We start from the raw sequence: 23,069 nt of genomic DNA on the forward strand, positions 1-23,069 counted from the left end.
GCTCAAGTTTTTAAATTTCCTTTGGTTGTTTTCTAATTATAGACTTAAAAGTACATTTCATCTGGAGAAAATCACGCTCTCTAGACATAGGAAAAGTGTTCATGCCTTTTTAACCCAAAGCTATAGCCTTTGCAATTCCACCAAGGTGTGAATCTGTTCCAGCTGTTTTATAGACACCTGCATGTTCCTGGGGAAAGAGTGCTGCTACTGTATCACGGAATCTGGCCTGGTGGAAACTCATATCGAGTCACTCCACAAACTGTCTGAAGAACTTGGCCAATACAACCCGGGCACATCTCCATTTCATTCTTTCTGGCAGTCTTCACTCTTCCCATGGCTAGCCCCATTCATAGGGTTAGTGGTAATACTCTGATATTTTTCTCCTAGCACCTTGCCTTCTCTGTTTCCTCCAGGATTTCTGAGGTCTCCAGGGTGGTTATTAATCAACTGCTTCTTCACCCATACCTCCTACTGAGCCCACTGACTCTGGACTTCCCCTCTTCAGACTATCCCATGCCAACAGGAAGCAGCCAGATTTGAACCGGGGCCCATATACCCAAAAAGGTCAGGATATTCAGTTGGAACCTCCAGCTTGTCCCTGCATGGTCCAGAAAGCCACATTCCTATCTCTCTCCCCAAACCCCACCCACTCAGAGTCTGAACAAAGGAAAGGCACCAAAAAGCCCAGTTCCACACTCTATTGCGGCTTCCTCCCCTGAAGTTGCCAGCTGCCCAAGTCCTGAAGCACTCAGCTTTTGATGCCATACTTGGACACAAACCCACACCTCACCTACAACCTCAACAGTTTAGTTTGAAGGTGCAGCTTCTCGAGCCTCCATCTCTGGGACTGGAGAACTTGCCCAGGAGTCGCTTTGCTCCAACTGCTCCAATAAACCTGTTCTTACACTTTTAATACTTGGCTTGATCTGGTTTACTGCACTGGCGGAGAAACCAAAAGGGGACAGAAAACCCATTTACAAGGACTGGGGAGCTGAGGAAAAAACATGTGAGATCCTCCTGGTGGTAGTGAGAAAACCCAAACTTACCAGAAATGACTGGAGCAGTTTGGACAAGGGAATGCCATGGGCCTCGTTTATATACCCATAGGCTAGTAACATGCATGGACATTTTCCTTATTCACACATAAAAGTAACATCGTAAGCCAGGATAGAGAACACTGGAGTTCAGAGAAACAAGAAGCCAGGATGAGGAATGTTCAAGCATCTGGAACACTCCAGGCTTCTGCATAATGGTAGAAGCAGAGTGGCTTGGGGGTCTCTAGATAAGAAAACAGAGAGCCAAGGTATAGAGGGAACACACACATGGGGCTTTGGGCCCTAACTGGAAAGGGTTAGGTGGGTTTGTGGTACATGTAAGGGAATACTTGGGGCGGGGGAGGGTTGTAAATCAAAAGGTCAGAAAACTCATCTAGTTAGAGTGGCAGAAGGACCTGGATGTGATCCTGCATATGGTGAGCTAGACAAAAATGAGTTTGAATTGGGAAGCTGACTAATTTGGATTCATGTATGACATAAAGAGGAATCCACACAACATGTGACATGGTGAAAACACTCTCCATAGGTGAGTGATGGAACATGGGAGGACATTCTCACAGCGTTCCTTACCATTTCCTAAAACAGTATTGGCAGGGAAGACATTTTAATTAAGAGGATTATGGCTTCTTACTCCTCAGTTTTCAGTCATAATTTTCTTGATGTTTACTTCTCTGTCTGAAGTGGAAATGACTGTAACCCACAGCTGCTGGCTTGCTATCTTAAAGTACTCTTCAAGACAGACTAGAATTTCAAGAGCTGATCCAATGTAATTTCTACTTATTTATTATCTAATTCAGGTTTGTGCTTTGGAAATGTAACTGCCTCCTCCCAGTTGTCTTAGGCATTTCAAAGCCTGGATGCTGATACTGCTTAGAAAGATAATCAGTTGGTTAGGCAGGTCAGTAGCTCCGCTGCAGTGACTGACTGCCCAGCACTCCCAGCCTGTGTTCAGGTTCCACCCCCCGCGCAATATTCAAGTAGGAAAAAGTTCCATTTGTCTCTGCCAATGACTGGGTTTGTTTTTTTGTTTTGTTTTTGGGTGTTTTGTTTTTTGTTTTTGCTGTTGTTGGGCTTGTTTTTGTTTGTTTTGTTTTGTCTTGTGCTTAGGACATTCTTGAAACTGCAAATACTCACTTGAGCTCCTCAGCAGGATTCTTGGTATGAGGCCACCACTGTGCAGCAGGGTCTCCAGAAGCAGGTTCCACTTACAGCATGGCTGGCATAAGAGTAGTTTCAAGTGACCCTGGGCGTTCAGTCCTCTAGCCGATGGAGGCCTTTCAAATGCAAGATAAGGCGGACTAATGAAGTTAATCTGTCTATGAAATTAATAGCCTTCAAGTCCAGATGTAATACCAGCTCCTTGAAATGTCAATTCCTCCCAGATTACTCTGAAAATGCTTTCATGCTTGCTTACTTTAGGGTTGCTCAGGGAAGGAATTACATTTACTCTCAACTAGCTAAAAGCAAATTAACGCTCAGTAGTCTGCCAAACCTAAAACTGATACAAAATAACCATGCCTCTATTTTATAGAACCTAGTTTTCTTTTTCTTTCTTTTCTTCCTTCCTTTTTTCTTTTTCATAAGAAAAACCATTTATGCATTGTTTTGAATGCCATCATTTGTTCATCCACTAAAGGCATAACAACTGACTACTGTATACTATTTTCTTCTTTTCTTATTGGGGAAAGATGTTCCAGTGGGCTTTGGAATACTTTGAACGTTGCTATATACTGAAATTGCTGCTAAAACTAAAGGAATTCAAAACTTCTATGAAGGGTCAGCCACAATCTAATTATTTAATAAGAAAATCATTAAATCAACATGCAATTATCAGAATTAATGCTACCACTCACCCTGTGACCTACTTAAGTAGTGCCATCAGAGAGAAATAATTCCAAGACAAACAGGTTCCTGCTTTCTAAACTGTCATCAGTTTTGAGCTGAAAAGCAGCTCCCCCAGAGGACTACTTTCATTTCCTGTGTAGCAGCAGGGCACCAGAAAGCAGGAATTATCCACAGCATTATTCAACGTTTCCTTCGAAAATCCCCCAGTTTGAATCATATAAAAGTTCTAACAAGGGAGACGAACTTACAATAACAGCAAACAGAAGAAACGGACCTACCCTGTGGTGCTGGCTACAGGGACCGTGGAAATGAGCCACACAGGGAATGAATGGTGTGATTGGGGTGGTTGCTGAAGTGGGAACGTGAGAGGACGATGATAGCAGTCTGCTGCACCATCATTAGCAATGACTCCCTAAGTGGTTGGCCTCTCGATACTAGCACATCCAGACTCTCCATCTCTGGCTTCTGAAACCTTGGTTCCCATATATGAAGCAGCAGCATGAGAGAATATGCTCAAATGCAAACATGCAAATTCTTCTGTGTTTCTCACTCTCAAGCCTAGGTTGGCCCAGAACTCAACTTACAGTATAGCCCAGTCTTGCCTTGAACTCAAGGCAATCTTTCTGCTTTGGAACCCTAAATTATGGGATTATAGGTATGAGCCATCACATCTGGCTTAAATTGTGAGCTTCTTCTCATTAGAAATTGCAGGAGTAGGTCACAGAAATCTGTGCATTAAGAAATTTTGCTGCAATCAAAACAACTCTGAGATACCATCTTATGCCTGTCAGAATGGCTAAGATCAAAACCACTGTAGACAGCTTATGTTGGAGAGGATGTGGAGCAAGGGGAACACTCCTTCACTGTTGGTGGGAATGCAAACTTGTACAACCACTCTGGAAATCAGTACAGCAGTTTCTCAGAAAATTGGGAATAAGTCTTCCTCAAGACCCAGTTATACCACTCGTGGCCATATACCCAAGGAATGCTCAATCTTACCACAAGGATACATGCTCAACTATGTTCGTATCAGCATTATTCTTAATAGCAAGGACCTGGAAACAACCTAGATGCCCCTCAACTGAAGAATGGATAAAGAAAATATGGCAATATACACAATGGAGTACTACTCACCAATAAAAAACAATGATATTATGAAATTTGCAGGCAAATGGATGGAACTAGAAAATATCATCTTAAGTGAGGTAACCCAGACTCAGAAGGACAAACATAGTATGTACTCACTCATAAGTGGTTAATAAATGGGAGAGAAGAGATGACCAGACTGCAACCCACAACTCCCAAGAGACTAGCTAACAGGAAAAGACCCTAGGAGGGACACATGGATGACCCTGTGAAGGAGAAGTGGATGAGATCTACATGAGTGGACTGGGAGTGTGTGTAGTGGAGGTGGCAAAGGGCAAGGAGTGGGGAATGAGAACATAGGGAAATGGGAGGGTCAAGCTGGAACAGGGACAGAATGGGAGGGCAGGAAGGAAGATAACATGATAGATGAGGACATCATGGGAATAGGAAGAGGCAAGGTGCTGGGGAGGCTCTCAGGAATCCACAAGGTTGACCCCACCTTGGTCTGCTGGCAGTGGTCCAGAGGGTGCCTGGACCAGTCTATTCTAGTGACCAGCCTAGCAAATAACCTAGCTGTCATCATAGAGCCTTTGTCCAGTGACTGATGGAGACCTATATAGAGATCCACGGCCAGGCACCAGGCTGAGCTCCAGGAATCCAGTTGATGAGAGAGAGGAGAGATACTGCATGTGAGGGATGTGGAGATCATGATGGGAGGATGTGCAGAGATGACCAGCCACATAGTGGAAGCCCATGAACTGTGGACTGGTGGTTGTGGAGCCCCCATGGGACTGGACTAGGTCCTCTGGACATGGAAGATGGTTGTTTGACTTGAACTATTTGGGGGGTACCCTGGCAGGGGGTTCGGGATCTGTCCCTGGTATATGGGCAGGCTTCTGGAACCCAGTGCCTATGGTGTGACACCTTGTACAGCCTTGGTGCAGTGGGAAGGGGCTTGGACCTGCCTAGGAACAGTGTGCTGGGCTCTGCTGACTCCCCTTGGGAGACCTCGATTTTGGGGATGTGGGGATGCAGGGTGGCTTGGGAAAGAGGGCTGGGGGGTGGAAGGAAGGAGGAGGGGGAACCTGTGGATAGCACGTGGAGTGAGTAGAAAATTTCTTAATACAGAAGAATGAAGAAAAAAAAAGAAATTCTGCTGCATGTCAAGGCTGTTACAGGCAGTGCTTTCTTAAACACAGGAATAGAAACAAGAAAAGATTCATATCATCTTTCAGTTCTCGAGGTCTTTGTACCCATCCAACATTGGCGTTGACTTGCTGCCAACAATGGACTAAATGTTTGTGTTGCTCCAAAATTCAAATGTTTATACTTTAATTACATACAATGTGGTATCATCTGAAGATGGGGTCCTTGCAGGGGAAGGTTGGGTCAGGAGGTAGAGATGTCATGAATAGGATTAGAGCTCTTAGATGAAGAGTTCAGAGAACTAACTATCTTGCCCCACTTTGGCCATGAGGGTACAAGACTTTTCCTGTTAGCAACCTGAATGAAGGCCTTCACCAGAACCTGACCGTGGTCCCCTCATGTCAGACTTTCCCCCCAGTATCTGTCACAGCATCCTGCATTAACTAAGACACTATTTACCCATGGAGCTTTGTATGACCTTAATCTTACCCATCTGCCCTGGCTAGTTTTAGTCAATTCCATACACACTGAATGATCTGAAAGAAGGGAATTCAATTGAGAAACTGCTTGCCTAAAATCTAGCTGTAGGCAATCATAGGGCATTTTCTTAGTGGTTGTTGTGGGAGGGAGGGCTCAGCCCATTGTTGGTGGTGTCACAACCCTGGGCTGGTGGTCCTGGGATCTAAGAAAGTAAGCTGAGCAAGTCATGGGAATCAAGCCAGTAAGCAGCACTCCTCCATGGCCTCTGCATCAGCTCCTACCTCCAGGGTCCTGCCCCATTTGAGTTCTTGTCCTGACTTCCTTGGATGATGAACCAGAAGCATAAGCCAAATAAACTGCTTTCTTCTCAACTTGCTTTTGGTTGTGGTGTTTCTTCACAGCAACAGGAACCCTAAGACACCAACCTTTAATTTGCAGCAAAAATTTCACTTTCTCTGAAAATTCTTGACTAAATGTTTCTTTTCAGAGTGGCCTCTGAATTAAATAATTTATGACAAGCTTACATATTTCTGCAGTTATTATTTCATAAACTAAAATTTAATCTCTCCATCTAGACTCAAGTGTCTTGAGGATACTTGTTTTATATTACCCAAAGTTTTTGCTACTGCATAATGCAGACGTTGCTGATCGACTGACTTGATTTGTTAGCATGTACATGGATAGGCAAAGAACGAAGAGAAAAGAAAAGAACTTTGCATTTAGAGTAAGAGAGAAGAAAAAGAAAAGTACCAAAGATATAAATAAATAAATTTCAAATCATCTCCTCCTTGGCATGGCATCCGAAACATTTCACAACTTCATGATGTACAAAATTCTTCAGTCTGTACTTAAACTTTGGACCAATTTAGGCTTCCTTTGTGAAGTCTTGATAACTGGAAGCAAAAGTAACTCCTTGGGCATTTGGGTAATTCCAAGTGGGGGAGTTCTGACATGGGTGGCTAGTAAAGAAGAAGGAGGAGGAGGAGGGGAGGAGGAGGAGGAGGAGGAGGAGGAGGAGGAGGAGGAGGAAGAAGAAGAAGAAGAAGAAGAAGAAGAAGAAGAAAGAAAGAAAGAAAGAAAGAAAGAAAGAGAGAGAAAAAGAAAAAGAAAAAGAAAAAGAAAAAGAAAAAGAAAAAGAAAAAGAAAAAGAAAAAGAAGCAAGTTCATGCTCAGTCAGAGGAGTCAAAGCCATGGCTTCTGAGCATGTCTGTAATTCAGAGTTACTTTCCATTTACTGTGCTGGCTCTTTGAAGTTTTGAGCCTGGTTCTAAAATACACCAGGGCCATCACTACTTCCTGAACCTTTGTGCTGGGTTCCTAAGAAGCTCTGCAAGGCACGATAGAGGAAAAGCAGCTGGTGGCAGTTGCTACAAATGTCCTTTGTTGGCTAGCCTTTCCCATCTACACATTACACTTGAGTTAGCAACACAGCGGAAGGAAAGTTCTGCTAGAATATATAGTGAGTTTTCTGACAGAGAGTTGGAAGATGACAGGAGCAAGATCATGGGGGAGCCTGGTTTCATGGTGGGGTTCCCTATCTACTGAGTTTAAAGTGGGGGAGTTTCCTGATATGGTTGCAGTGTAGAAGACTGATTGGAGATAATTTGTGTTTTTAACTCAGTGCCTCAGTTGCATAATAAAATAACGGGATGTGATTTCATTACTTTATCTGAGTGCCTGGTTAGTGATAAAATCCTTTATTTAACAGATGAGAAGATGTTCACTGAAATGCACCTTAGTTCTCGAATCTTCCAACTTGCCACAGATTTTGAAATGTACAGTAGAATGAATCACTTTGAGGAAAAATAAAACAGTACAAACATTCTTCAGTCACCCAGCTCTGAGTAATGAATGCACTGAAGAGTCTGTGTGGCACATATGGAGAAGCATATGTTCACTCATCCTTTGAGCTGGTAGAGCTGCGAAAGGGAGATTAGTCTGAAAAAACGACAGAAAGGGAGAATTTGTGTGTGTGTGTGTGTGTGTGTGTGTGTGTGTGTGTGTGTGTGTGTATCAAATGTGTACATGTCAAATTCTACTATGACATACAGAAGAGAATAAAAATTTACAAATCCATCAAAACTCATACATTTCATCCTGGAAGACAGAATAAATTCATGGTTGGGTTGTACTAAAATTATACTCCAGTAAATGCTGTGTTTCTGGGTTGTGGATTAGCCTAAAGAATTCATCAAATCCAGAAGCAATGAGGTTCAATCTTTATTGGTTTATGGAAATTACAAATGATTATTATGGAATAATCACGAAAACTTTTAGCTCTACTTTAGCTGTATGACTGTAAAGTAGCTCATTTGTAATTTCTCCATTTTTATATGTACTCACACAGGTTTTGTAAGTCAGTGAACTCACCCCGCTCCTAGTACACTTTTTCTTATTTCCAACTTGACTTTAAACCCAGGCCAGGAGTTCTGCATCATACTCAAGTTGTGATATAAGTGGGCATACTGCCCAGATTTTATGACCACAGGTGAATTTATCCTACCAAATACATCTTAGAAAGGTACTAGATGGTGAACTATGGAATGCACACCTTGTGATACACCCAGCTGTGTGAGCTCCTGTCCTTTATGACAGCTGGCTCAACAGACTGCAGGTCTAGGCACCAAGAAGTAAAAAGTAGGACTGTGTTTTTCAAAAGTTCATGGTGATCTACTGGGAAATTATTGCTATAGCCTCAATTCTATAGATTTTGTGGGAGAGGAAGCCCAGCTTTTTTGGTGAAATGGTGTGGGAGTCGAGCAAAGTTCTGAATAAATGTGTGAGGAGCAGATGAAATTCTGAGTGAATGTGTGTTGTTGACATGACCACAGCCATGCCAATTGTCCCAATATCTCAGACCCATGGGAATTATTGCCAAGGCCTCCCTCAATCTGAGTGCAGATATCGACAGTGTGTACAGAAACTATCAACCACAGCTTCCTCCTCCACGATGACTGCAGCCTGAGACTACTCCCTTAGAGAAACCTCCTACAGAGACTGCCTAAACCTGCCTCCTTGTGTAGCTGTATACCGTGAACCTGCCTCCTTACCCAGCTGTATACCATGAACCCGCCTCCTTACCCAGCTGTATACCGTGAACCTGCCTCCTTGTGTAGCTGTATACTGTGAACCTGCCTCCTTACCCAGCTGTATACCATGAACCTGCCTCCTTACCCAACTGTATACCATGAATATGCCTCCTTACCCAACTGTATACCATGAACCTGCCTCCATACCCAGCTGTATACCGTGAACCTGCCTCCTTACCCAGCTGAATACCATGAACCTGCCTCCTTACCCAGCTGTATACCATGAACTTGTCTCCTTACCCAAATGAATATCATGAACCTGCTTTCTTATCCAGCTGTATACAGTGGACCTTCTTCCTTATCCAGCTGTATACCATGAAGCTGTCTCCTTACCCAGCTCTGTACCATGAACCTACTTCCTCATTCAACTGTATACAAAAACTCATCTCCTTACTTCAGATGTATAAAATAAACACACTGAGTCTCCCAGTTCATATCAATCGAGCATATGGCCTGCCTGATCCCAGCTTTTCTGTATATGCGTCTGTGTGTCTGTCTTTTCGACATTCCCTCATGGGCCCTGTCAGATCAACCTTTGAGGATGGGATCATAGTGACTCTACTCAGAATATGATATAAGTCAGCAGACACGATGCACAGTAGTGATAGGAAGCTAGGATAGCTAGTCAAAGGAGGTGATGATTATGATGGTGATAATTATCACTTGCAAATTTGAAAAAGAGAACTGCCTACAGCAGGAACTACTCTAGTTGTCCTAATGCTAGTCTGTATGTAAACTTCCTGGGGTGGGAGTGGGGTTAAGACAGAGTTTCTCTGTGTAGCCCTGGCTGTCCCAGAACTTGCTCTGTCCTAGATCCAGGTTAGGCTCAAACTCTGCCTCTGCCTCCTGAATGCTAGGATCAAAGGATTAAAGGAGAGTGCCACCAGGCCTTGCTAAGTCTCTCTCTCTCTGTCTCTGTCTCTGTCTCTCTCTCTTCTCTCTCTCTCTGTCTCTCTCTCTCTCCCTCTCTCTCTCTCTTCTCTCTCTCTCTCTCCCTCTCTCTCTCTCTTCTCTCTCTCTCTGTCTCTCTCTCTCTTTCTCCCTCTCTCTCCCTCCTTCCCTTCCTTCCTTCCTGCCTTCCTTCCTTTCTTTCTTTTTATTTTTTAGAAGTTGTGACCAGCCTTCGTCGTGAAGAATCGACAATAGGACTCTCAGCACTTAACTTGAGGACTAAACCTCAATAGTATAAAGAACAGACCACTTGGGAAGTCAGTAACTCTACATTTTCTTGTCTTTACTTGGCTCATGCTAGATAGATAGAAGGGGGAAGGAATGCATACATTTCCTTAACTTCTAGACAAGATAGGATACACTGCCAGGGAATTGAAAGTCCTAGAGAAGAGCTAGAGAATATAATTCAGTTGGTAGAGTACTTGCCTAACATGCACAAACCCATGTTTAATTTCCAACACTGCAAACACAAGTGTGGAGACCACAGCTGTAACCTCTCAGCACTTGGGAGGATCAGGAATTCATGGTTACCTTCTGCCATATCACAAGCTTCAGGCCTTTTGTGAAACATGAGATCTTTTCTCCAAAAAACTGCTCAAGTAATGACTGACTCCTGAGAGTTGTTTAAGTGTATGCTTCAGAATCCTCATTCTTTTGGTTTAACAATTGGAACTGTGTATTTTGCATTGGATCCCAAAATCCTACCTCAAATCTCACAGGTCACACCCATTGACAAAAACCTACAGGCAATTAAGGAGTGTGGAGAGCTGAGGAAATAGTCTTTCCCAGGGAAGGGCTATCTAATTTTATCTAATACTAATTGGTCGGCACTAAATTATATACATACCAGTAACACAAAATGGAATGAGCAGGTTGTGTTTATATGTTTTTGGTACATACACATACACACCAGTAACAATGAAATGGCTTCTATAGGAAATGGTGGGGGTCCATGCATGGGAAGTACTGGAGGAAGGAAGAGATGGAAAGAAGAAATTATATAACTATGTTTTAATTTTTGAAAATTAAAAGGATGAATTAAGAAAGAAAACGTGTTGACATATTAAACTAAACAAACAAATAAACACCCGCAGCTCTCGCCAGGCTTCCTAAGCTGAGGCACTCCTTCAATGCTGACTTGAAAGATAACACAACGCTCTCTTGACTTCTACTTCTCTCCCTCCACTTAGAAAAAAAAAACTATTTTCACCTGAATCTTTGTTCAAGGGTCTGCTTCTTAAGACTATTCAAGTTGGGAGGAGCATAGAGGTACTTACTGTATATTTCAATCCTTGTTTTAAGAATATTGAACAAGTACTCCAAAGACATTTAGTTAACAGATGTGGCTACTTTAAATCCAGGTCACTCTGTCTTCAAAACTCATGTTCTTTGACTCACTTCATGTTTCCCTTAATTGAGTTTGATGGATACTTGGTGGATAAGTTGCATTTTCTGGCACAGAAGATGTTTGGCTCCATCAAGCCTCCTGATTGAAGATACCAAATTTTTATCCCCAAATTGAGTTTGGTCTTAGGGCTATGTTCCAAATTGGAGCCATGTTACTTAAGGTATAGAGAATGATTTCAACCAGATGGTTTCTGGCATGTATCACTGGGACTAATTTATATCAGAAAGCATAAGGGACATTATTCAGAGAACAAAGTCAAGAGCATCACTCAAGACAAGCTGAGGGTGAGGATCCTGATGCAGGGAAGCAGGAGCAGGTGAGTCCTAGCATCATGACATTACTCTGCATGTTCCATAACTTATCTTTCAGAATCTTTCCAAGAAAAGAAGCAAAGGAAACTTTTTTGTTTGTTTTTCAAGACAGGGTTTCTCTGTGAAACAGTCCTGGCTGTCCTGGAACTCACTCTATAGACCAGGCTGGCCTCGAACTCACAGAGATCTGCCTGTCTCTGCCTCCTGAGTGCTGGGATTAAAGGCATGTGCCACCACTGCCTGGCAAGCAAAGGAAACTTTTAAAGTCACCTTGTCATCTTTCTACAAGAAGATAATTTTAGTACCTGAGAAAAAAAAGTCATGGAAATTAAAAATTCAAAATATATTCTTTTCAACTTTAACAAAAATATAAAAATTTCAGGTAGTTGGCACTGAAAATATTTATAAACAGTTGATATCTGTAGCATGAATCTTGGAAGGTCTTATTAATAAAGAAAAACTCAGAGCCAGGTATTGGGGTGAATGCTGAATGATCAGAGAAACAGAACAAGCCACAGCCACCTCTCCTTGCCAGTTCCTCAGCTGATCCTATTTCCTCAGACTGGAAACCTCTGTGTCCTCACTCAGAATGAATCTCAGCTGAACTGCTGCTCGAAAGCCTGAAAGCTTAACCAGCCAAATGCTTAACCAGCCAAATGCTTCTAGTTTCTGGTCCTCACACCTTATATACCTTTCTGTTTTCAGCCATCACTCCCTGGGATTAAAGGCTCGCTTTCTGGGATTAAAAGCGTGAGTCACCATGCTTGGCTGTATCCTTGAACACATGGATTTCTGCCTCTGGAATGCTAGGATTAAAGGCGTGTGCTACCACTGCCTATCCTCTATGTTTAATTTTGTAGCTGTTTTGTCTCTGACCCCAGATAAGTTTATTAGGATGCACAATATTTTAGGGAACACAATACCACCTCAGATATCTATAATAGGCATAGCTAAATCATAATAGTATTTACAATTACAGATGATTGAGAAAGTAGAAATTGGGGGATGCACATCTGCGTATGTATGTATGTATGTATGTATGTATGTATGTATGTATATATGTGTGTATCTAGAACTTGCCTTGATATTCAAGCTAGTATTGTCCACTAATACAGAGTTACATTCTCAAAAAAGATTACAGGCCAGGTAGTAGTGGCACATGCCTTTAATCACAGCACTGGGGAGGCAGAAGCAGGCAAATCTCTGTGAGTTCAAGGCCAGCCTCTTCTTCAAAGTGAGTTCCAGGACAGGCTCCAAAAGCTACACAGAGAAACTCTTTCTCAAAAAAAAAAAAAAAAAAAAAAAAAAAAAAAAAAAAAAAAAAATGACTACAGGTGTGCACCCTCACGCCTTTGTATGTAGTGCTGGGAATTACATTGCAGCTTTGTGCATGCTAGGCAAAAACTGTACTAATTATGCTCTCTAGCACTTCTCTACAGGTTCTAACCCCCTGGCATTATATCCAACATGGTCTAACAATTAGAGAAATTCTAGTTGTATGCATCTTTTCCCCTTTGGTCCAAGTAGCATGAACCAAGAGTTGAAGACAAGAAAAAGTGGATTCATTAGCAAGTGCTTTCAAGGTTAATTAATTTTAATTTTGAAAATACATAACAGTTGAAACATGAGTTGAGGAGTCTCTCTAAAGTCCTAATCGAGCCTTGAGTCAGTAGAGCACTGTCTTACTGACAGCACAGAGTCACTGGCCATCCCTTGCAGGAACCACTCTCTCTCTGGAGTCAATGGTTTTATCAGGACCTGACCTCCAGATGAGACTCTATGACTGGTAGTTCCAGAAAGGTTTTTTTTTTTTTTTTTTTTTTTTTTTTTTTTTAACATCACACTTCTGATAAGTGTGAACAGCCAGAGGGAAAGCAGTTCACTTTATCACCATTGTAGCAGATCCTTTTAACATGTTGAGATAATTGATAAAGTCTGCCACTTACTGAAACCGATAGCTCTTCACTGACTAGTTGTTGTGAGTGACTGCTGGGTGGATATTTAATGTGAGGACTGGCTTGGAGGCACGTTAGCTCATTTAATTCTCATAAGCCTCCCGTGAGAATATCCTGGAAGGTAAGGGAAGAAGATTTTTTTTGAAAAAGGAAATAAACAGTAGTTTTGCATGGAATGTCTAAGTAGAACAATAAGATTATAGAATATTTATGTCTCAACTTCCTCCTCAAAACATAAAATGAAATGGAAGCTCACATAGGTTAACTCACTTTCCAAGATCACAAAACCAAACAAGCATAGAACACACTTTCATTTATTGTGAAAATCTGTGGTTGTCTGTATGATCACAGTGTAATCTCAATTTTGGTGCTTTTCATATAATACTTTTAAGTCATAATAGAATAAGCCTTAAGATATATCTGTCTGTCTATCCATCCATCCACCAATCCTTCCATCCATCTAAAATTCCTAGTTCAGCTGACATTTTTAGTTCTTTTAATAACGGTCTGATTCACAGATACTGACTTTGACCTTGAAAATCCTTTCAAAGATGCAGCCATTTGTCCGTCATTCTCTGGAACGGCTACACAGCAGTCCCAAGCTGCTCCCCGCTGGCTCTGCTTGTACTTGGCATCTCAGAGTACAGACTCTCTCATCTCTGTTCCTCAGGGCTGTGTAGCAGCTTGCCAGCAATAGCTAGGAGCTCTTAAAATATTTTATATCGAAATATACTTACATCATAGCACCCATCCCTTTCCTAGGAGGCAATTTTTGTCCTCTTCTCTAGATGGTATCTCCTGAGGATACTAGAAATAACCAACTCATCAAAATCACACTTTCCATACCTAAGATCTACCACTCATATAAAATGTTAGAAATATTTCATATTTCAAGTAGTTCACTATTTGGAACTAATCTGCTAATTCATTCATTCAAATAATATATATTTGCTGACTTCTAGACCAGAGAGACAGAAGAATATGCAACAGAGGAAAGTCAAACTAAGATATAGCAAAACAAAAAACAAAACAAAAAACCCAAAAGAACAAAACAAAACAAAAACAAAAAAACCCTAATCTTTGGGGTTAATGAAAGGCTTCCCTACAAAGGTCATATCTGAACTGAGCTATGAAGGTAAGCAGGTGTTTATTCATTAAATAACGATGAAGCGATGTCAGGGAATGGAAGAACGGCACAGCAAGAAACAGTGGGAAGGGTGATGTGTGAAGAGCCAAGTTCACACCGTGATGGTTGTCAGAGTTTGGAGATGTAGGAAAGACAGACCCATATGCATGTGACTTTTCTAGACCATGCCGTGTGTGTGTGTGTGTGTGTGTGTGTGTGTGTGTGTGTGTGTGTGTGTGTGTACGGTGTACATGTACATGTGTAGGGTACTCACTGAAAGATTTTAAGTCATAGGCATGAAATAATTAAGTTTGAGTTAGAAAAATTGGCTTGTATCGGATGGCCGAACACCCTAACTATCGTGATAGAACTCTCATCCAGTGTCTGATGGAAGCAGATGCAGAGATCCACGGCCAGGCCCCAGGTGGAGGTCCAGGAGTCCAATCGGTGAGAGAGAAGAGGGATTATATGGGCAAGAGATATTGAGACCATGATTGGAAAAAGCACAGGGACAAATAGCTAAACTAGTGGAAACACATGAACTGTGAACCTGAGGAGCCCCCATGGAACTGGACCAGGCCCTCTGGATAAATGAAATAGTTGCTTAGCTTGAACTGTTTGGGAGACCCCCAGGCAGTGGAGCCAGGACCTGCCCTAGGTGCGTGAGCCAGCTTTTTGGAACCTAGGGCCTATGCTGAGACACTTTGCTCAGCCTTGGTGTAGGGAGGAGGGGATTGGACCTACCTCGACTGAATCTACCAGGCTGAGCTGAATCCCCAGGGGAGACCTTGCCCTGGAGGAGGTAGGAATGGGGGGTAGATTGGGGGGGGGAAGGCTGGGGGTGGGAAAAGGGAGGACATGGGAATCCATGGCTGATATGTAAAATTAAATTAATGATAAAATAAAATTTTTTTAAAAAGGCCTTGGCGGTGGTGGTGCATGCCTTTAATCCCAACACTCAGGTGGCAGAGGCAGGTGGATCTCTGTGAGTTCGAGGCCAGCCTGGTCTACATACTGAGTTCCAGGAAAGGCGCAAAGCTACACAGAGAAACCCTGTCTCAAAAAACCAAAAAAAAAAAAAAAAAAAGCTTGGGTTTGAAAAAATTCTGGCTATAGTTTAGAAGATAATGAAAACTCGCACACTGGGATCCAGGGCACTGTTCAGTGGAGAGTGCTTGCCTAGCTCAGGCCAGGCTCAGCACCAGCAGGAAAAAGCAAGGCTGGGCTGTCACTGCAGTGACGGGGAGATGACGATGAAGGAGGCTTTATAGAGGGTAGATTTTGAAGGTTTAAGATTCTGGAGACTTAGAAAGAGGGTGGGAATGTAGGCAGAAAGGAGGCTCTGGATGTCCACCTGGGAATCTGCCTGCACAACTGAGTAAGCTTACCATTAGCAAGACAAGGCCAGATAGAAGAGGATCAGTTGGGAAAGGACAGTGTCTGTAACCTCCACACATCATCTTCAGGAAACTATTCACGCACATTGACATCTGTGAGACTATAGTCTTTGGAGAGACTCCAGTTGATTTCAATACAATGGAGTACAGGAGAAGTGTAGGAGACCACAGAGACCACAGCATTACTTTTTAAAAGTTATATAGCAGAACACTGAAGATATTCAATATTTCAGGGGCAGGTCTGGGTACATGATATAAAAAGAGACATAAAAGCAGAAACAAGAAAGAAAGGAGGAAATTGGTGGAATATCTCAAGAGGAAATCAGTGGAATGTCTCAAGATGGAGGAAGTCAACAGCAGTACTGTGTGGTTGTCAAGTAGGTCCCCTTAAGTTAGGTTGTTGTATTCTTGTGTTGAGAAGGAATTTGGTCCAAATTTCCTTAACTGCCTCTTCCCTTACCTGTAACACACAGCATAATAGCTTACAAGGAGAAAGTCTGTGAAATACATTTATCAAAAAGTGATTGGATAAGAATTTACATAGTATCGTAGAGTGAGGCCAAATATAACTTCTATTTAGGTGGAAGATTGTCGGAACACGGTCAAAAGAATGACTGTGGGAAACAATGCCGAGGGGGGCTTTGAGAGAGGCTCCGGGAAAAAGGGCAGAGGGCCTCTACCTCAGGTGCATTGTGTTCCCGGGATTGTTCTTGGATGATTTCAGGACTCCCGTGACAAACACGTACATTGTATTTATAAGACACGCTTGTTCTTTTGGATGTCAGAACACAGCTATAGAACCGAATCTGGTCAGTGTGCCCTGAATCTGGATATGGCCTTCTGCCTTGCTTTCCCAGATATAATCTATAGTATATGGCAAGCGATTGTGTTTAAACTGGTGTGTCCTGAGAGAGTTCTTCGAAAGGGCAGCTCTGTTAACATGCTCTATTTACATGTTTTTCTGATCATGTTTTTTTCTGAACTCAAACAACCTTCTTTGGCTCATTGCTTTATTTGTTTTTGTAGTGTAAAAAAGGACACTGAAATTGAAGTAAGGTTGTCTACAGCATTAGACTGTAGGCCACCTCATTCTTCTGGGTCCTCAGATCCCAGGTCCAGCAGACAAGATCTGCTCAGGTTAGCTGAACACTCAACAGATGATATATAAACATAAACAGTATTATCTTAAGGAAAGGCAAGTTCTCCAGCTGAGGAGAGACTAGCCTTGTATCACTGTGTTGTGTGCTCAAAGAAGAAAATGACAAGTAGCAGTGAATGCATGCTTCCTCACACGGATGATGCTACTCAGGTTCAGAGCAGACTGGTGACCTACTTAGCTAAGGGAGACTTGAAAATTACTTGGAAGTATTCAAATAGTTTATTGAAGACCAAAGGTTAGGAAACACAAAAAAGCGTTAGAAGGAAACGTACTATAAATTACTATGATGGCACATCTGGAATCAACTACACCCAAGCATCTGGGCACACCTGTGAAGAATTAGTCTCCACTGGGTCATTTAAGGTGGCAAGGCCCACCTGAAGTCTGGGCCATATCTTGTCATGACAGTTTGCATCAAAGGACACAGAAGAAGGGAACCTTTGCTTTTAGGCTGCTTGTCCTCCCTCACCGGCAAGCTCATCTATCCTGGGGTGAGACATTCCTTCATTGGCCTTGGAACCTACTTCTCCTAGAGTCCAACACAGACTTAAGATCAGCTGAGATACCCAGCTTCTTTGACCAAACATCATATTCTTGGTCTTTCTGTCAGGAGACAGGCATTGTTAGACTAGCCAGACCACAGCATGTAAGAGCCATAATAAATCTCCTTTTAGTATACATAGATTCATTCTATCAGGTTTATTCCTCTCGAGAACCCTGACTACTACAATTACCAAGAGAATATTCTTTCTTGAATATTTATATGAAATCACTGTATATTAGCATGCTATTAGCTTGATAGTGATATACTGACCAGTTTCTTAAGTTTTATCTACTATGAAACCAGTAACTCTTTAAGTCACCTACATTATTGGGCAGTACCATTGGTAGAGACCTTGAATGTAGTTTATTCTACTTAATACTCTGGAAATACATTAATTTTCCTAAATATGGGTCTTCAAAACTGTATTACCAGAGCCTGGGAGAGCATGGAAAGATTTTCATTTTACTTATTATATACCTCATAGTAACCTTATAGACATATAGATAAGTTTATTTTCTATGTTACTTTCAGCATTTTGACTGGTTTGTTTTAATTTCATGCCTTTCTTGCTCCTTTTCTTCCTTCTCATTTACATTTAATAATGTATCTTCAATATTTCTGAAAGCTGACTCAAATGTTTCCTGAAATAATATATAGGTACAAAATAAAGAGATGTTATATTCATTAAGATGTTGGATTGGCAAAATGGCTCAGCAGGTAAGGGAACTTCCTCTCAGGCTGATGACCTGAGTCCAATCCCCAGGAACCCACATAATGGAGGAAAGAGAAAACTGACTCCTGAAAGTTGTCTGAATTCCATAAGAATGTTGTAACATGTACCCTCCCCTGCACAATAAATATAAATAAATAAATAAAAACTTTAATTACTATGAAGTTTCATAAAATTAGCTATTTCAGTCATCTCGTTCTCAGTTTTCTCCTTTCTCATACGATAAACCTAACACGTTTTAGTTTGCTATTATCTAACTCACGTATTTCCCAGAATATGTTTGCTGCTAAGGTGATGAACACAGTTCTCATGAACAATTTGGAGTAAAAGAGAAGTAGTGATAGCTGGCTTAAGTATGGAGAGTGGGTTCAAAGGGAGGGGTTTTTGAGCCACATATTGCTGGTCTGGGACCCCCAATTACCATGCCTGGCAAATGCATATCGATTATGATTTATTTTAGAATGGATTTTCTTGCTGCCCAGATTACATCACTGTTCTAAACATGCTGGGCTGTAAGTCGGAGGCACCGAGTCTTTCTCAGCACATCATATGGCCCCAGGAAACAGTTGCCAGAATGTCAGGCATCGAGTGGGATTCAGCAAAGGGTGATCATATCATACTTTGCATGGAAATTCAGACAAGGGGATAAAGAACCCAAGGAGTTCCACAAGAAGAAACCACATGGATAGTAAAGTTGAGAATGAACAGCCAATACAAGTTAAACATGGCCAACTCTGAAGCATGTGTGAGGAGAGTGTGTTAACTGACAGGGAAAACTGGGGGTGCTTGAGAAACAAGGCACAGTAAAGTGGGGGTACAACAAGCTACTTTAGGATTCTGGGGAGGAGAGGGACATATGAAAACTGTTCTACATGTGTTAAATAATAGTAAAATGAACAAAATTCACTATAATGACTTGGAGAGGAAGGCTGGCTTTGAGAGGATTTTTGAGACACTGTTTACTGGCCATGAAAAGGCCAGACAAGACTAAGGAATAAGAACAGGCAAATAAAGAGCTCGGAAGGCCAATCTTTGAAGGGTTCATGAACAATGCTTGTGTATGCAGAACAAGGCAAGAAAGGAGGAAGGACAGACGACTGTCACAGTAGATAACTCAGGAAATGTGGGCAACTGCGCATGAAATGTTGAGGAGAAGGCAAACACTCAGCTAGAAATGGAGAAATACAACAGTCTTGACAGAGGTTGTAAATTAAGCCATGAGAATAAAGAACAATCAGAGAAAATGGGCTTGCTTTTTGCTTTCTTTAATTGTTTCATATTAATAAAGTACAAACATATTATTTGTAAGAAATTTGGAAAATACATGTAAAAGTTAAAAATACTCGCAAACTCACCATCAGAGATAAAACCTATAGAGCCTCCACAGTCTACATCCTTTCAGTATTTGGTGGGGTGTTGTTTTATTTGCATTTTTTCTATAATGTTCTGTGTATGGTAGAATTGTACAGGCCAGTGTTCATCCATTACATCCCACCTCCTAGTAACTGTTCCTTGCCCAGACACCAAGGCTTCTCTTACCCAGGAAGTTTAGGGTAGGGAAGATTAGCTCGGATCTCCCTTAGAGAGGAACACTGTAAACCAGCATGTGATGGAACCATGCAAAGCTGAATAATCAAAAGCACACTTTATACAGTGAATAACTGACAGACTGTGCAGGGGAATTCTTCAGGAATGCCTGTTAACATCAACTCGGAATGGTTTTCCCTTTGAAAGGTGAAGATGCTCTTGCCAAGACCAACTACAAATGGAATAGGACTGAGATGTGGACCTGATTGCCAGCTTCTTTTTCTTCAGAAAGTTGCTACACACACTACTCAGCACCTTTCTCTCCACAAAGGAAGCACACGAGTTCTTCCTTACCCAACCAAAGCTCACAGAGGGCTAGAAGATGATCAGTGTAAGGCACTGAGTATCAGATGATCATTGGCACCAGGTCTGTTACACACACTGCTTCAAGGGGGCTGGCCTGACTAACCACATACTTATTAATCTGCTCACCCCAATTGACTATAAATCACAATGATTTCTATAAGTTGCCAAATACCTTTAAAAACCAACCCTTTTATTGATTCCTTACTGGTCTATCTTTACTGGTCTATTGTTAGAATTCTCCTATATATGATTTTTTTCCAGTAATAGTATAGAACATTAATTTTCCATTTTCTCTTATAAACAATATTTTAACAGCTATTTTACACATAAAACTTTGTTAGCATCTTCACTTCATTCCTTACAGTGGATTTCTAGAAGTGAATTTCCAAAATTGTTTTTAAATTTCCAAAATAGGCTACTAACATGGTCCTAGAAAGCTGGCACTGGACACAATTTACACTGGGAACAAACAGCCACTTGGGACTGAATCTTTCTGTTAGGGTAACAGATCATTTAGTGACAGAAGCAGAAAAAAAAGACACTTCATGTTTCATTTACACTTGGGTATAGAAAAAAAAGAGACACTAAATATAAAAATTAACTATTGTTGTAAGAAGTTCCCAGGCTCTAGCTGGGCTGAATTAAGCAGGGCTGAAAGAAGTATTATAGAGTCTCACCCAATGGGGAATTGGTGGTTCCAAAGAGAAAAACAAATGTGCTGATGGTAGAGAGCCAATATGCTCATATGAATATGAAGATGTGAACACAGAGAGGCGGTAACAGCATGCAGAGGACCTGTATAGGTCAAGCCAAACGGGGTCCCAGCACTGAGAGGGGAGCGGACCCAGGACCTAACCAATCTGTAATTGCTAATAATGTATTTCCAACATGAATCAAGACTGCCTTCAGATCACCAATATCTCCTTTAGCTATTCTTGATATTTTATTCTCAGGTACAAAGGAAAGGTATTTTTCCAATGATATATTCTACAAAGAATCAAACTGCCATACTACATAATGCCACAAAATGTCATCAGATTTTCTTGGAAGTGCATTTTACACTGTAAATGCTTTTTCTGATTTTTAAGTGTTGTTAATTAAATAATAAAAATGAAAAATCTTGTTCATAATTATAAAAGTTACTCCTCTAAACTTGTACCTAAGATTCTGAGTCAAGTTAAATTGACTATCCAGTTGCTATCTATATTAGACAATTAGCTGCAGAACTGTTAAATCCCCAATCATAGATCAAGAATGAATTTTTAAATGCCTAGGTAATTAGCTTAAAGAGAATGAAGTTCTCAAAATCCACCTTTTCCATTACATAACTAAAGTTAGGAGTTAGAGAAATTATTATGAGTGCTGTGTCTTTGATTCTTGGGCTTAAAAAATAAATCATGGAATTATCCTTCCCACTTCCTTGATTACTGTTAAGTTCCTTTTGCAAGACTCCTTGATACCCATGATGTAAAGTTTCTGTTACATTTGTAAAAGAGTCACAGACTTATAGACAGTGTGGCATTTGGAAGTTCTCACCTGAGTAAAGAAGGGTAGAACTGTGACATGCAGGAAACCCAGTGAAATGGTTGATTAAACAATGATGCTAAGGAATTTGAAGCTGAGTCATCCATACCGTGCAGAAAAGTCCTAGGGAAACAAAACTAATTATTTCAGAATATGCAGGAAACATTAACTATGGGGAGCACTGATATAATTTTAGAATTTTACTTAGTTTTCACAAGCCAATTTTTAATAGAAAGTGGTCTCATTTTATTGAGGACAATGCATCCAACAAAATGACAACCAATCTAATCCCAGAAGAAGAAGAAGAAGAAGAAGAAGAAGAAGAAGAAGAAGAAGAAGAAGAAGAAGAAGAAGAAGAAGAAGAAGAAGAAGAGGAAAAGGTAAATCCAAGTATTAAGAAATAGTATTTTAATAAGCCTTTGTAGAACAATCCTTACATGGGGAAGGTATAGTTATGTCATTTTTATTTAATTTTAGAAGTTCACATTAAAAAATTTGTCAAAGACAAATCCCACAGAAAGTGCAATGAATACAATCTATGTCTCTCAGAACTAGTATTCTTATATTTCATAGGATTCTTATCAACTCAATAAGTGTTAATATTTGTAATATCTGCTTAATGTGAGAACATTTAACATGAGGTATATTTTTCACTACCAGAATTATATATATATATATATAAACATAATTAAATTTATATGTTTTTAATGGCCCAAGAGACCTTGTAAGAGGAACTTAATTGTGAAATGTATTAGCATGATGCAAAATATAGAATACTTTTTCCAGAATGTCTTGTCTACAGCTACCTTTTGGAAATGACTAATATTTTTCTAAGTTGGCTCAAATTCAACTATAGATCTAGATCTAATAAGGAAGGATCCATTACATGAGCGATTAGTAGATAGCTTGGCAAGATAAAACATTTATGACTGGACAATCTATTTGCCCACATCAAGTCAAGAGTAAAGACTTTATAAATGGAATTGTTTGAAATGGTAGTTTACATATAATGAAGAAATGATCTTATCTTTTTAAAAATGAAAATATGATTACATCACTTTCCCTCTTCTTTTTCCCAAGGCAGAGGTCAAAGGATCATGAGGAACACAGCTCCAACAGATACATCACAGAAGATGGGCAGAGAGGCTGTAGGGGCCAGAGGACTAGGAAGTCTGCTATCTCTCCTAGAAATGACTTCCTCAACAGATAAGACCTGAAAAGTGAGAATTTCAACAGACAGGCTTATGTAGAAGGTAGAAACTAGTCAAAATAGAATACAGTTCCGCTGTGAAAAAAGCCATCTCTACCTTCTTCTCACTTCACATCTTGCAGTTTTGTATTGTCCTATTTTCTAAACTTGACTTTTCTCT

The 23,069-nt window shown here is 40.9% G+C and overlaps 1 protein-coding gene across 5 annotated transcripts in view; it reads right to left on the reverse strand.

The window, feature by feature from the left end:
- Kiaa0825 (KIAA0825 ortholog) overlaps positions 1-23,069 on the reverse strand; it is a 432,213-nt gene that overhangs the window by 272,905 nt on the left and 136,239 nt on the right. For 4 of the 5 annotated variants that reach the window (XM_028891593.2, XM_037211083.1, XM_037211084.1 and 1 more), the window contains 2 exons: positions 21,712-21,822; positions 2,190-2,329 (listed from right to left, as the gene is read on the reverse strand). In XM_028891593.2, coding sequence (XP_028747426.1) covers positions 2,190-2,329; positions 21,712-21,822 — 251 coding nt within the window. The remainder of the gene's footprint in view (positions 1-2,189; positions 2,330-21,711; positions 21,823-23,069) is intronic. The other variant, XM_037211082.1, reaches the window with a different exon arrangement.

This window comes from Peromyscus leucopus, chromosome 15 (assembly GCF_004664715.2).
Source record: "Peromyscus leucopus breed LL Stock chromosome 15, UCI_PerLeu_2.1, whole genome shotgun sequence".
Classification (NCBI taxonomy): domain Eukaryota; kingdom Metazoa; phylum Chordata; class Mammalia; order Rodentia; family Cricetidae; genus Peromyscus; species Peromyscus leucopus.